The sequence below is a fragment of the Saccopteryx leptura genome, chromosome 1, assembly GCF_036850995.1.
Source record: "Saccopteryx leptura isolate mSacLep1 chromosome 1, mSacLep1_pri_phased_curated, whole genome shotgun sequence".
Taxonomy (NCBI): domain Eukaryota; kingdom Metazoa; phylum Chordata; class Mammalia; order Chiroptera; family Emballonuridae; genus Saccopteryx; species Saccopteryx leptura.
In genome coordinates this window covers 276,464,709-276,480,923 of record NC_089503.1, presented here as the reverse complement: position 1 = coordinate 276,480,923, position 16,215 = coordinate 276,464,709, and the positions used below count along the sequence as shown (strand labels likewise).

General features: G+C 34.5%; 1 protein-coding gene across 11 annotated transcripts in view; it reads right to left on the bottom strand.

Annotated features, from left to right (window-relative positions):
• The window catches only part of SOX5 (SRY-box transcription factor 5), a 1,089,507-nt gene that overhangs the window by 419,868 nt on the left and 653,424 nt on the right, over positions 1-16,215 (bottom strand). For 4 of the 11 annotated variants that reach the window (XM_066354408.1, XM_066354504.1, XM_066354488.1 and 1 more), the window contains exon 1: positions 4,974-5,133. The exons of 5 other annotated variants lie outside the window; for them this stretch is intronic. In XM_066354408.1, the coding sequence (XP_066210505.1) occupies positions 4,974-5,011 (38 nt within the window). In that variant the 5' untranslated portion in view covers positions 5,012-5,133. Of the gene's footprint in view, positions 1-4,973; positions 5,134-5,842; positions 5,857-16,215 lie in introns of those variants that run through there. 2 more of the 11 variants (XM_066354479.1, XM_066354494.1) reach the window with 1 other exon arrangement.

Genomic DNA, 16,215 nt, shown 5'->3' with positions numbered 1-16,215 from the left:
GTTCACTTAAGCAAAATAGTATCAGTCTTTAAAATGTTTTCTTCTCTAGCAAATCCATTTACTCATCTATGTAACACTGTAGTTAGCAATACCACTACATGTATATGACATTCAAATTTTGCATCTAACGTAAATGATGATGATATCAATTGATAGAAAGGAAAGAAGGGCACAGAATAAATAAAGCAAGGAAGAATTTGCTATGTTTTAGTCCACGTCTTGTACAACAACATTTTTCCATTAGAAGGAAGGCATTTCATGTCATGCTGAAATCTCTGAATATCTTTATTTTCTGATTGCCATCATCTGAGTCAGAAACTTGACATACTAAACTATATGTAAATTAGTACAAGAGAAATATATTAGTTTATTTCCCATTCTCTTAACCTCAGTGAAATTATAAATAACAAATTATAAAAGAACACAAAAATCCATCAGTTATACTTATTTAACTAGTCTATAAAAAGGGAGGTGTTCAACTTACATAACACATATCTGCATTATGCATATACACATTTGGAGGCTGGAGAATTGACAGTGGAAACAATAGACAATAAAAATCAGATTTTTCTCCAAGAATGTAATTTTGTTTTTTAAATGCATTATGAATGTAATTCATTTAAAACAGCTTCCAGCTCTGTGAAGGAGCAATATGCTTAAGTATTAGAATAGGTCTTACTATTTTTGTCTCTCAGGTATGATGAATATACAGATTTTAGCTAAAAGCTCCCTAAGAATAGGTAAAGACTTTATTGTATGCTATTCTATTTGAGAAGCATAAGAAGAGCGCACCAACACGTAAAGTAATCATAACATTCACACATTTCTATATCTGTTAACATGCTAAACACTGAGTAGTACACAATGCCACCTGACATTTACCCCCTTAATTGTTCTTAGTAATCAGCCGGGTCTCCTGCTAAGTTTTCAGGACAGCACTCCAGTGTGAGTGTGACAGAGGTGTAGTTTGTCCACTGATTCATGCAAGCTGCATCCCAGCTACATTGTAGCTCAGTGAACTTGCAGCTTATTGAGATGGTAATTAAAATCTATAATCAATTATAATCACCTTTTCCTCTACAAAGTGTTAAGTAAAAAAAATAATAAAATGAACAAAAGCTGGTCTCAGAACATCCTGGAAACATAATATCAAAGTTGCATTTTTACAGTTGCCATTAGGTGACAGAATGTGAACAGGTAACTTTTCTTAGATTCAGGGCTAGGGATTACCTGCTCACTTGAATGTGCTTATCACATGAGTACAATGATTTTTTTTTTAAGTTTCTAATTGAGCCAAATAAATTTGTCTAGGTGATAAGAATTTTATTACTATGACCAAACTTTAGGTAATTAAATTACTACTAATGTCTGAAATATTCTTGTAGACCACTCATAGTAATTTTTCATGGTAGTTTAAAAAATTAGTTTTTCACAATACCTGGTGTATGTTTCTTTAGAAAAACACTTAAACATTTCTTAATGTGAAAAAAAACTTACATCTTTAGTCAATATGTCCACAAATAAATATAATAGGTAGAAAAAGTAAATCAGGTAAATTTTCATTACAGAAGGTTTTACTCTTGTAGTGCTACCTTTAATATGGAGAAAATAGGCAGACTTTTGTCTGCGCCCATTTTGAGAGGAGCAATCATATAGATGACAGTATTAACTTAATTTGCGGCATCCTACATTCAATTCCAATTTCTTTCTATTTATTATCAAACTGTTTTCTTAAGCAATCATCTTATACTTGCTTTTTACTTAAGTCTCTTAACATAAAGCAATCAGAAAGTGACAAGTAGCCTAGTTATAACACTATTACATTATGAAATAAAATAAGTATAAAGGAAATAAATAGGATACAATATTTCTCATAGAATCAAAAACTGTTTTTCCATTCATCAGAAATAAAGTAATACTGATATTTAAGGCAAATTTTAAATATTTTCATTATAGGAATATGATAAATAAATGATATTCCTAAAAGAAAAATCTTAATTCACAATCTTTTATTATTTATTTTCAGGTAAATATGTAATTTCATTGTCTTCTTTTAAAAATTTTTAGGAGAGTTCATACATTCATTCTAATAATGCTATTACTAACATTTAGATCATGTTGCCAATTAGGTTTTCACTGAACAGTGCAACCTAAAAGACTGCTTACAGTTAGTTTCTAAGAACATACTTTGCCTAGTCACCCCCTACCTAAAAATTGTGTTCTTCATAAGTTATAATCAGTTTTGACAAGGATGTTTAAAAATAAAAATAAAATATTTCAACTTCTTTACCTTTTAGAATCACTGTTTAAATTGCTCTACCTCCTGAACAATTTTTAAAAGACAATGGAATTGTTACTTATTTTGAATTATTTAACAGCTGCTTATTAGTCTGACAGCATTGACCATGTACATGTCTAGGCTGATAATACACACAGAACAAATTAAATCCAAATTTTGGTCCTGATATTTAAGTTTCAAATATTCCATCAAGTTCCAACCAGTCTACAGGTTGCAGAGAATAATAGAAGATGGACCGGACTCTACCAATAGAATTAGGGAGAAAGAGGATCATATAAAACGTCCAAAATACATGACCCCCGTCATGCAACTTGTTTATATACAATAGAGCAAAGTTCTCTATTTCATAAAGAAATTTAGAAGTCTTTTTTTTAGATTTCTGAATAAGTTTGAGTTAACAACTCATGTATAGCAGGTGAGATAACAGAATAAAAATATGCACTCAGTAGAAATCACCTCATTCAATGAAAGTTGCAAATATTTGAAAAGGCAAAAAAAATCAGACTATATATGACAGTGTGGTTATAGAATATATACCTCTTTTGGAGAATATAAATATTCAACATTGAATCTGAAATATATAAACTCTAATGTGGATGACTATATGTATATTCACTCACAGAATTTTAATGTAAACAAATAATAATGATTTACTGAGATTTTTGTATGTATTACCAATTATAACCACAGGGGAAATTTTTAAAAAATTTTATATTTATGACAGTTTTCAAACTAATTTTAGCTACTATTATTTCCAGACATGCTGCCTATAGTAACAACTCTATTGATTATCACTTGCTCATTTAATTAGCCAGTTAGAAAAGCATGCCTCTGGGTGACAAAAAAATTTAAAAAAGAAAGAAAAAAGAAATTCTCACCAGGAAAAAATTGTTAAGAGATTTGAACATCAGAATAAGAAAGGGAAAAGTTTAGTTTAAAAAGAGATAACTGAAAAAATACAAATAAAGTTCACAGCAGGAAAGCTTGCTTATATAGAGAAATAGGCTGCAGCCTGTTAATATGTAACTACCTTTTTATAAGAACAGTCTGTTAACACTCTTACAAACCAGACTCAGAGTTTTATTTTCAAAAAGTATAGAGCAGATGAATACTGTTCTTTAAGTGCTACTCTGAGCACATGCTGGAAAACTTACGGTAGTATATTAACACACTGCTACATTAAGCAATAATATGTTCCAATATTAATAACTTCAACATCTACATATGAAGTAAGCTGTATTTGCAAACAAAAGCTATTTTAAAGAGTTACTATATAGAACTTTGAACAAACGAGTTCAAACTATTAAGAAAGCTCAATCACTCACTGGAATTATCGAAAAGGATTCACCTTAATTAAAAAAAAAAAAGACAAAGAGAAAATAAAAGAAGACAGTATTAAAGTATATATGTTAGCTATTTAACTTTCTTCCTTAATCTGATATTGGCTTTTCTAATATTTGGTCATATTCAAGCATTATTTTATTCTCAATATCCTTCTCATCTATTGCTTCACTTCTAGAATGTTTTAATCTTTGTCCTTTCTTTTTTCTTCTTTTCATATCAAATTCAGTTGTTTGAGCGATGAACAGCTTGACTTAGCATATTTTTAACCAGCTGGTCTAGCACCTAGCTTGCATTGCATAGTCAGATACAACAAATGTTTATACAGAAGGTAGCTTTCATGAAATTGAAAAAAAAAAAGCCTGGGTATCATGCATCCTGGCTTTTTATAGCTTTTTTTTTTTTAAATCACCATACAGAATACAAAGTTTGAATTTTTTTAATGGCAAACAGAATTCTATTTATAGTTCTGAAAATGAACTTATGCTGGGATAAGAACTCAAATTTAAAAATGCAATGTACACTTATAGAAACACTAAGAGGGCTAAAATTCTTTCAAAGCCCTGATTTACTTGAAACAACATCAAATGGAAGAATATCGCACATATTTCGCCATTTAGGAACTACTTAATTACAAATATACATATTCCCATCATAGCAAATGGGGAAAATACAGTAAATTAAAATTTAGTTTAAGACAGCTAGTGCAAAAAGTGGCCACTAAAACTTAGAAAAGAATCATTCCTATTTTCTCTCTTTTTTTGACATTTCAAAAGTAATCTACTAATACATTGCTGTGATGTTAAATATTCTTTTTTAAGACTCTGCTTGCTTATATCAACAAAAGGTCATGTGCACTAAGTAGCTTCCAAAGTTTTACGAAAGGATCAAATAGGAACTTATAGCCTCCGTTTTAACCACCACTACAATATTCTGTCACCCCAGGAATTGCCAGACAGAGATGTTGAAAATCGTAAACACTCTGCACAAAAGCATTTAAAAAGGTGTAGAATGAAGAAAAATATCAATGAAAGAAGAAAGTGAGAGAGTGAATGAGAAAGAGAAAAGCAACGAGTGAGGAAGAGAAAGATGCTTAATGTTCATTTAATTTCCTGTTATAGGACGCAACGTAAAAACATTGAAATCTAGGAGACTTTACAAATCAGTTCAATTTGTTCTGGGCAATCACCACAAAAATCAGCTAACAAGATTGCAGAAACACTAGCTAAAAGCTTTTCTAACAAACAGGGGAGCATCTTCCAATTGATTCAGAGACTACTGTAAAATGGGAGAGTTGTACTTCAATATATTAGGGGGTAAAAACTGTACTCACCTTTCAAACTCCTGAGGTAAATCAGGGTCAGTAAGCATGCTGGAAAAGCACAATTTCCCTTTGTCACAGCAGCCACCTATGATCGTCTCCAACTGAACCTGTCAAGTGAGTCCAAACCTTCTAAACCAATTGATTTTCTCTCTCTCTCTCTCTCTCTCTCTCTCTCTCTCTCTCTCAATTCTCTCTCTCTCTCTCTCTCTCCCTCTCTCTCTCTCAATCTCTCTCTCTCTTTCCCCTCTTCCCCCTCCCTCTCCTAGGACTCCTTGACCAGTCTCTTAAAGGGGTAGCACACTTCCAGCTGCGGGGTCTGGAGCTCCCCCCTCCACGGAGTCAGAGCCGGAGGAGCCGGAGCGCACGCTTGCTCTCTGGGGCTGCAAGGCACTAGACAACCTCGGGGTGCCTGTCCTTTCCTTTTCATTCTCTCTTCTAGACATCACCGAGTGTGAGAAGTCAACTCATTTAACATGTCTCCCATACTCTCTCTCCTCGAAATAATAAAAGTCTCTCTCCCCCTTCTCTTTCTCTCTCACACACACACACACATACATACACCCCAGTATGATTTTTAAAAATGCATTTGCTGCTGATTAAAAGAGAAATCTGTATACTAGCAGAAGCCCGATTAAACTGCATTATTAACTTATTAAGCAAAGAAATTATAGTAATAGCATTTTACACAAAGAATTGTAATTCTTTCTCACCCCTGTCCAGGCTCTCTGCGTGCGCACACGGAAACACACACACGCTCACACACACACACTCATACACACAACAATCAGGCATTGTTCTGAAGGAAGAAAAGCAACTTTGACAGATTGAAATATAGCAGAGGCCCCTTCAAGGAAACCTGTAAACAACTTGTCACTCACTCTGTCGGTCTCACTGTTAGCTCGTGCTTTCCACAAAGTGGTGCGAACGTCCTGGCAACCCAACCAAAGTTTCCTCAGCTCCCAACTCCATAAAACACGATGTGCGATGTGGAGGGGAATAGGTATCCACATGCCAAAATAACACACACACACACACACACACACACACACACACACACACACACACACACACACTCACACGAACAAAAAGGACAAACCAAATTAAAGTAAGAAAAGAAAAAGCAAAAAGAAAACAAAAAAGATAGGACTAACAAACTGTCCTGCTTGGGACTGCCCAGGAGGTCAGGGGCAGACAGCGCTCCCCTGGCTGGGGATCTCTTTAATTTCCTCTGCCCAGGCAGCCACAGATAACAAGGTGGACAAACTATGGCTTTACAGATCCTAAGCTGGCTGGCAAGGCACAGCCTCCATAGCAGTTCCAATTATCTAGATAAAAATCTGGCAGGCGAGGAAGGTAATCAGGTAATGTACCTTTGACATGAAATGACAGAGGCACATACACACACACAGAGACACTTACACAGACACGCATGCAGAGATGGTAGCTGCCCTCTGCACCGCAGCATCTGGTCAGGGAGTAAGCACACACTCACCAACACGAGATAGTGTGCATTCTTCACACACACACACACACACACACACACACACACACACTTTCAGTCACTCACACATGCTCTCCACTCCTACTGGGAGGGTTCATTCTGCACAAAGGGCTACATTACAGAGCCCGCCCCAATAAGGGAAAGAGAGAAAAAAAAGCCTTCCATTGTTGAGAGGGCAGGTCAGTTGATTAGATTTTCTGTGGAGAATTCCACGAGGAAATTCCCTTCAAAGCCGAAGTGATTAACTGGGGGCTATTCTGGAAATGGAGCAGACAATGGCTCAATAGTCTGCACAGCCCATGTCCAGGCTGGCACTGAACTCACTTAAAAAAAAAATAAAAGCCAGACTCCCTGTTCTTTTCCACACATTCCCCCCCTCAACCCCCTCCACTCCTTCCAACTTCCCCTCCCAATTCCTTTTATTTTGCAGCTGGACAACATTAAGGGCCTTTAAAACCACAAGGGTTGACCCCACAGCAGTTTGATTAGGTCCCACTTTTTTTTTTCCTGGCGACAGGCAGACAGTAAGTTTACTTTCTTAGACATACACAATGTGACACCATACACACATTCCAAATATCAATTATTAACCTTCTCATATTAATACATTTATTTTTCATTCAAAGCTTATACATTTTCTGAAAAAGTTGATAATAACTTAATAATGAGATCCATCATTCACAGGGTATCCTAAAAATAAATGCATGTATACTACAAAATCAATGTGGAATAAGATTTAAGCATGTCACTATGGAGTTAAGACACTAACAAAACACAGAATTATGACCCACCCTGAAAAAGCTGTTAACAAGGGATGTGGCAAAAATGACTTGATGCTGACATGATTTTCATTTTCAGCAGTTGGGGAAGGGGAAAGGATATTACTCACTATTCTTTCTTGTCGTTAACCTCAAATTATTTCTTATTACAGCAACAACCCACTCCTACATAGAAAAATGAGGAAAGTGTTGCATTTGTCTTAAATATCAGGTTTTTTTCAGCCCTTATGAGACCTACAATCTGATACACTCTGATAAAGTGCGCAAAAAATAAATGTTTTCTATTGTTAACATGGGTTATGGGAATTAGGGAATGGTAGCTGCACGACTATTCTATATCCTTTAAACATAGTATATTTTATTAATTTCATAATTAGAGAATCTTGTTTCCCCTTATACAAGTAGAGAAAAAATGAAGACAGAGGGAGGTAAGTTCCAGGGGCAATGGGAGCTGGAGTCAGGAAGAGGAGGAGGCAGTGAGGAAAGGATGCAGGGAGAGCACAAGAAAGAGACATAGTGGCAGCATCAAGATAGAAACAAAGATAATGGCCATAAGGCAGGATGCTGAGATCCGTATGGTCCCAGCTGCTGTCTTGCTACAGCTACTACCTCTGGTTGTTTCTCTGAAACTCTAATCCAGAAGGTCAGCAGAGCAGGTAAGAAAGAGTGTGTGAGTGTTTGAGGCCAGCTATAGTATCAGGGAAAGATGCTCATATCAGACTCTTCCTTGCCTTTGGTTGTGTTTTTATAGACATTTAATATATGTCTGTGTAAGTATGCACATGCCAAAGAAACACAAAGGATATATAAGAAAATATTAAATGGTTTGAGAGTCAGTTTAAGATCTCAACACGTTTCTATAAACATTACTGTAGTCATTCAAAAACAAATTGTTTTTGCACAACCATTTCTGCTGAATGATTTGAAATAGAGTAAAACTAGACAGAAAATTTGCCAAATATAATAATGATCATTTTAATAGTGATATTTAGAACAAATGAGGCTTCCAAGCTCATGAGAAATTTTAGTCACATAGATTAGTTCATGGCTCATATGCAACATAGGAAAGAGGGGTATGTGCATCCCTGTTTCCCAGTGTTCAAACTTGGGCAAAAGGAATTTAAAGTCATACAACTGCTTAGTAGTCGTCCATTTGTTGCTTGAAGCCAGATCTTTTTACTTATGACACCATAGTACAGAATAAAATAACAATCTAGAATTTATAGCCGAATGAAAATCCCAAGATGGTACTCACTTTTTAAGTGATCTAAAAGGCTTTCAAATAATTGCTAATGAAATTAAATTTGATATGTCATTGGCATGAAGTTAGTACAGTATTTGATGGTTGAATGGAATAAATATTTTTATATGTAGCTTTCTAGGTCATAAAAGTTCTTTCATTTGAATTCTATATTGCATATTAGAATTTCTGCAAGATTTAGAATATCAGCAAAAGAGAAGACAGTTCCAAAATGTTCTCATCAAATCCTATCATTAGCATTTTCAAGAAATGATTTAATTGATCTAATCAACCCAATGTTGACTAGTAAATTATTATTATAAACCTTTTTATCTTATATTAAGTGTTAAGATATTTAAACGTGATATATGTAAATAACTACCATATAACATGGATTAAAAAAAAAAAACTTTATCAATTACCTGAAAAGTCTAACATAATCAAATGATTATGTATCTGGTGTTCTCTATATAGGAATTAACATTTAAATATGATTTTTCTATACTATTACAAGTAGGTCTCCAGAAGGTTCATAATACATGTAGACTGAGCTAGACTTTAACATCCCTGGATATTTATTAAATATTTATCAAAATGTTAGGTACTAAGACTTTGAAAGAATTCAATAAAAATTTGTAACAATTAAATCTATATAAACAAAATTCAAATTAATTGTTTCATATCCAAGCCCTCTAAGGTAACTATGTTAAGAAAAGTTAAAACCAAAATAAATTAGTAAATAAGCAAAAAGCGATGATGAGAACTTAAATGCACTTAAATAATTAAATTGGTAGGAAATTTGAAAATGATATACAAACATAACTATCTTCAAAGACCGGAGCACAAACTATAATAAAAAACACATAAAAAATAAGTTTTCATCTTTGCATCTCTTTGACACTGCTGCAGCAGTATTATGGAAAATGGAATGGACCTAAACGAGTGTGCTTTTGAGCTCATGTTCTTTCCATTGCAAATATGAAAAGGAGGCTCATACAGGCTAAGAAAATAAAACATATGCTACTGAATGCTGCAGGGAAAGTCTCAGAGAGAATATCAGGAACCTTTAAGATCGTAAACAAATTATTTCCAAATTTAACTGTTAAAGGCAATGTTTCAAACAAGCATTTCTCTAATATATCTCTCCTCATTATAAGGGAAGTATTTTCATTCCCATATTTTAAGAGAATAAGTAAACATTTTCTATTTTAATAACTGAAATTAAAATATGTGGTCATAAATACAGATGACACTTTAATATTGGATATATGTTTCTACCATCAAGCGTTAGTTTTTGCATTTTATGGAATTTGAAAGGCTATTTTAGAGAAATAAAACTTTCAGGGTTACAACCACAATGAATTTAAAGTAAAATCAGTGTCAGACAGTACCAACAATGTAGTAAGCGAAACTGACACAAGGGATCTCAAGAAAATTTTCACCTAATATTTTTCTTCTATTTTTTTCTCCTTACATTGATACAAAATATTAAAAAAATAACCCTTCCTCTTTAAAAAAAATTAGCTCATTAGTGACAATTATGTGTGACTTAAAACATTTAATCTTGTACTTGGAATATTTCAGAAAAACACCTAAGAAATTCAGTAGCCTACCTTCCTTTCTAAAGACCTAAACTTGAATTCTCAAACACATGTGTGTCAGAGAATTGGCATATAAGGCCACTTATGGTAATGTCCGTTAGTTAATGAGTCAGAACATATATTTGAATTGTCTCTCAGATCACATTTTTGACCAACTAGTGTTCTTCAAGAACACATTAAGAATTTAGCAAAGAAAATAATCTCATAGACACAGACAACAGTATGAGCATTAACAGGGTGATGATTATAAGGGAGAAAATGGGGCAGGGGAGGGAGAAGAGGGTAATGGGGGATAAACGGTTATAGAAGGAGATTTGACTTGGGGTGGTGAACATACAATACAATATACAATGGATATGTACAGAATTGTATACCTGAAACCTATATAATCTTATTAACCAATGTCACCCCAATAAATTCAATAAAATTTTTTAATGTGTTTACCTTAAAAATTCTAGTCTCACACTTCTCTGAAAAAGATGATGCCATTCCCAGTAATAGCTCCCCCTCTTTGATATCTTACTCTTTATTTCCTTCAAAATAATTTTAAGAAATTTTAAAATGATAGACTTTGTTTTTTAGCACATTCTACCAGTCACTGTAATGTATATAAAATAAAGTGATCTTATTTTATATTTAAAACAACATCAGAGATGTTGTTGTATTTTCCCAACTAAAAATGAGAAAGTGGAGGCTTATGAAAAGAAGTTAATTGATTTGTCCAAGGTCCTAAAATTAGTAAGTGGAGATACAGAGAAAACAAGGTTATGCATTCTTCTCTCTAAAGTTCTTAAAAGGCATCAAATGCTAATTTAGTTTTTTAAAGTCTAATACAATTAAATATCAAGTGCAAGGAAAGTACTTAATAATTATGCTTTAAAGCTAAGTGAATGTCCAAACATTAGACAAAGTTAGGTTGATGCTCCATCCTGACAAATAACTTGATATAAAAGATGATTTTTATCAACATACTTAAAATTGTCATATTACCCAAAACAATTTACAAATTTACTGTAATCCCCATCAAAATTCCAATGTCACTTAATAAATACATTGAACAAAAATCATTAGATTTGTATGGAACCACAAAAGACCTCAAACAGCCAAAGCAATCCTGAGAAAACAGCACAATGCCAGAGGTATCATGTCATCTGATTTCAAATCATACTACAGAGCTACCATAATCAAAACAGCATGATATTGGCAAAAGACAAACAAAAACAAACAAGCAAAAACAGCAGACACACTGATAAATGGAACATAATTGAGAGCCCAGAAATAAACCCACATGTATATGAGCAAATAATTTTTGACAAAGGAGCCAGTAAAACCACAATGGAGAAAAGAAATCCTCTTCAATAAATGGTGCTGTGAAAACTGGAAAGCTACATGCAGAAGAAATGAAACTTGACTACTGTTTGTCCCCATGTACAAAAATTAAATGAAAATGAATCAAAGATTATTTCTGAACAATATTTTAGTACACACAATTCCAGGAAAGTTTTTCCACTGTAGGTATTATATTTTATATACTTCCTGATATTAATTAGAGCAGAAATAAGAGCTAAAACTGAGTAACCTATGAAAACATTCCAACCCTTAGCTTAATTTTAAGTTAGTAACACTTGTCTATTGTATATATTCTCCTTTGACAGCATATTAAGTAAATTAAAAACAAATCTTATTCATATCAAATAAAAATGTTACCCCTTAACACTATTCAGTGTACTTCTACCTAGAATAGCAAAGAAAGTTATGCATAAGATAAAAATTAGAAGGCCTATGCTCTATAAGAGCCCTTATTCCAACCTTACTAGTGACGTGGTCTTGTCTCAGATTTTAACATCTCAGGGAAATGATGGGTTTTTTTTGTTGTTGCTGTTTTTTTGTGTGTGTGACAGATATATAGAGAGACAAAGAGAGGGACAGACAGACAGGAAGGGAGAGAGATGAGAAGCATCAATTCTTTGTCGCAGCTCTTTAGTCTCCTTAGTTGTTCTTTGATTGCTTTCTCATATGTGCCTTGAGTGGGGGTTACAGCAGAGTAAATGAGCCCCTGCTCAAGCCAGCAACTTTGGGCTCAAGCCTGAGACCTTGGGCTTCAAGGCAGTGACCCTTGGGCTCAAGCCAATAACCTAGGGTCACATCTGTGATCCCACACTAAAGCCAGAGACTCCACGCTCAAGCCGAATGAGCCTCAGCTCAAGCCGGTAACCTAGAGGTTTTGAACCTGGGTCCTCTGTGTCCCAGTCCGACACTCTATCCTCTGTACCACTGCCTGGCCATGCTCAGGAGATGAATTTTAAGGGCCCTCTTGACTCTCAAATTCTGATTCTAAAATATTTTTTTTAATAAGTCAATTTATAATTTGAGAAATAAAATTTCTTATTTTTTTCACTTTTAAACCAGTTATGTAGACTTTTTAAAAGTTTAAACTAGTTAAACTGTTAAAGTTAAAAAAGTTTAAACTGTTAAAAGTTAAACAGCGGCCCTGGCCATTTGGCTCAGTGGTAGAGCCTTGGCCAGGCGTGTGGAAGTCCCGGATTTGATTCCTGGCCAGGACACACAGTAGAAGCGCCCATCTGCTTCTCCACCCTTTCACCTCTACTTTTTGTTTCTCTCTCTCTCTCTCTCTCTCTCTCTCTCTCTCTCTTTCCTTTCCCCAGCCAAACTCTACTGGATCAAAGTTGTCCCACGCTGAGGATGGCTCCATGGCCTCCCCCTCAGGCACTAGAATGGCTCTGACTGCAGCGGAGCAACCCTCCAGATGGGCAGAGCATCGCCCCCTGGTGGGCATGCCAGGTGGATGCTGGTCAGGCGCATTCAGGAGTTTGCCTCTCCCTCCCTCCCCCCCCATTCTCATTTCGAAAAAATACAAAAATAAAAAATAAAATAAAAAATGTTTAAGACTACTAATCCTTGTAGTTTTTTTTAACCCCTTGATGTCATAACTATATTCACACATTAATATAAGATGATAGGAAAAGAAATATTTTATTAAAGTGAATTTAGCTAAATTAAATGAAAGCAACCAAGAGAACTTACTGGTCACAAAAATAAAACATGTTTTAAAAAGAACTAATTATAAATGAATTAATCTATTTGTGAATCTGAAAAAAAATTTGTGCTTGAATTTTCAAGTCACAACTTCAAAATTCTCTAAGTACAATTACATGTATTAGCATTATCTAATTCAATGAGAAAACTAAAAGCCGTTTATTACTATATTGAACATGTCGCATGTGTGATGACAATGACTGGTGTATATATTAGGAAATAAATGTAAATTCTGCTTTTATCCAGAATTTCAAAACACCAAATGAGAAACTCAAAGGCAAACTAAAAAGTTGAAATGTTAGCAATCCTGACAGGCAAATTATATTCAAGAAAACCTAGTTTTTAAAATGAATTTTGTGAACACTTTATAGAACTCCTGCCAAATGCCATCTTTTATTTTTTCATGTTACTGTAAAAAAATTACTTACAGCCAAAATATAGAAATCAATTCATTCAGGCTATGCACAGGATAAAAATGCAAGAAACAAGACGTTTACCAAAGAAAGTATACATTCAGTACTTAATTAATATGTATACGCCTTGGCTGGTTAGCTCAGTCAGTTAGAGTTTCATCCTGAAACACCAAGGTTGAGGGTTTGATCCCCATTCAGGGTGCATACCGGTAGTGATCAATGAAGGCACAACTAAGGGGAACAGCAAATGAATGCTTCTCTCTCTCTCTCTGTCTCTTTCTCTCCCCCTTCTTCTCTGTCTAAAATAAAACATTAAAAAAATTATTAAATCTTTACAGTTGTACTGTAAACCATCTATAGGTATATATATTATATATTAAGAATTTTTTGTTTATAGTATATACTTTCATAAAATGAAGAAAAATATACATTAGTATTAATTAACAAATACTAATCATATCAAAAAGTACATTATTATTTAAAAACACTTAAATATAAATTAACTCTAAATAAATCATGGGCCCTGGCCGGTTGGCTCAGCGGTAGAGCGTCAGCCTAGCGTGCGGAGGACCCGGGTTTGATTCCCAGCCAGGGCACATAGGAGAAGCGCCCATTTGCTTCTCCACTCCTCCGCCGCGCTTTCCTCTCTGTCTCTCTCTTCCCCTCCCGCAGCCGAGGCTCCATTGGAGCAAAGATGGCCCGGGCGCTGGGGATGGCTCTGTGGCCTCTGCCTCAGGCGCTAGAGTGGCTCTGGTCGCAATATGGCGATGCCCAGGATGGGCAGAGCATTGCCCCCTGGTGGGCAGAGCATCGCCCATGGTGGCCGTGCCGGGTGGATCCCGGTCGGGCACATGCGGGAGTCTGTCTGACTGTCTCTCCCTGTTTCCAGCTTCAGAAAAATGAAAAAAAATAAAATAAATAAATAAATCATGGGTCTATAATCAGAGACATTTTTTTATATTTTGCTTTAAGTCAAAGCATAGATTAAAACAGGACAAGCATTTGTAAGCCATGCCAATATCCTAAGCACATCTTTAAAAAATATCTATGTCATTCCTGGTTTGTAGACCAAACTTCTGATTTATTTATCTTTATAGATGGACCAATTACTCTTTTATAAAGATTTTATTTATTTATTCATTATAGAGAGGGGAGAGAAAGAGAGAGAAGGGGGGAGGAGCAGAAAGCATCAACTCCCATATGTGCCTTGACCAGGCAAGCCCAGGGTTTTGAACCGGCAACCTCAGCGTTTCCAGGTTGACACTTTATCCACTGCACCACCACAGGTCAGGCGGACCAATTACTCTTAATAAACCAAAGCATATAAACATTAAAAATTTTTAAAGGACAAAAGGCACTGCAAATAAATCAGAAGACAGAGAAAAGCTGAAAAAATACATATATATATATATATATATATATGTAACCCATATCAAAGGAAAGAGCTAGCACTTTACATGATATGTAAAGTGCTCTTTGAAATCAGTGAGAAAAAGATAATGCAATAGTAAAACAGAAAAATAATATAACTTGTTCAAAAAACATAGACATGATTCTTAAACAAAGGAAAGATGCTCAATGTCCTTTAATGAAAATGGAATTCATAACTATAACCTTATAACCATTTTTTAAACTATCAACTTGGCAAAGAAAATCAAAACTTTTATTAACATTTTATGCTAAATTATACTATTTATTCATAAATAATTTGTTATCTCCCTTGCCATACTTCCCTGCTCGTGGAGTTTACTCCCTATTCTATTGACTTTATCTTCGACAGGTAACTTGCTTTGGCCAATGTAACATGAACCTTTCTGTGTAAATGTTTGATTTAGCTCAGCCATCTAATTCTGTTTCTGCCTTCCACCATGAAAACAGTGTATCCCCAATAGAGTCAATCCATCAACTTGAGTCCTCAAAAGAGATGAAACATGGAGCCAGTTTTGAATGTGAGTCTATCATTTAAAAAAAATGTTAACTATACATAATATAAACTTAACTCTAGAAAATATGTTATTTAAATACACACTTAATTAAACTAAAATCTCTTCAAGTGTTGCCCATCAACTATACACAATATTTCTTAATTTCAGAGAAGCAGACATAACACATATTCAGAGGTCTATAATTCATGTGTAATTTTTTATTATTAAAACGTATTTTGCCTGTTAGAAAAAATTAATTCTAATTTTTTAACAATAATCCTCAAGTTAAAGGTATTTCGATAGAATAAAATTTTCATTTTTGGAATATTTCTTTAACTGAAATTCAAAGACCCCAGTGAATATATTCTTGGGGTATATAATTATTTTTTAAAGAGAAGCTTGTGTATGAATCAAGTTTGAGAGGTGGCAGCCTTATTATAAATCAAATATTTGACTTTTCATGCTCTGTCACTGTCTCCTTATCCAGCCTCATCTATCCCAACCTGCCATGAACTTCATGCTCCTTCTACATTAAACAGTATAGTTGTGGGCAAAGAGCCTGTAGTTTCCTCCTTTAATGATTTGGTATGAAATGCAAATTCTTCATGGAGTATTTTTCACACTATTTTACCCCAGTTTGTCAGACTAATTTCTAAACATTATTTAAGATTTGTTGAAGCATCATTTCCTATGGGAATGCTACCTTTATCCCTCACCTATTAACTTTCATGGGAC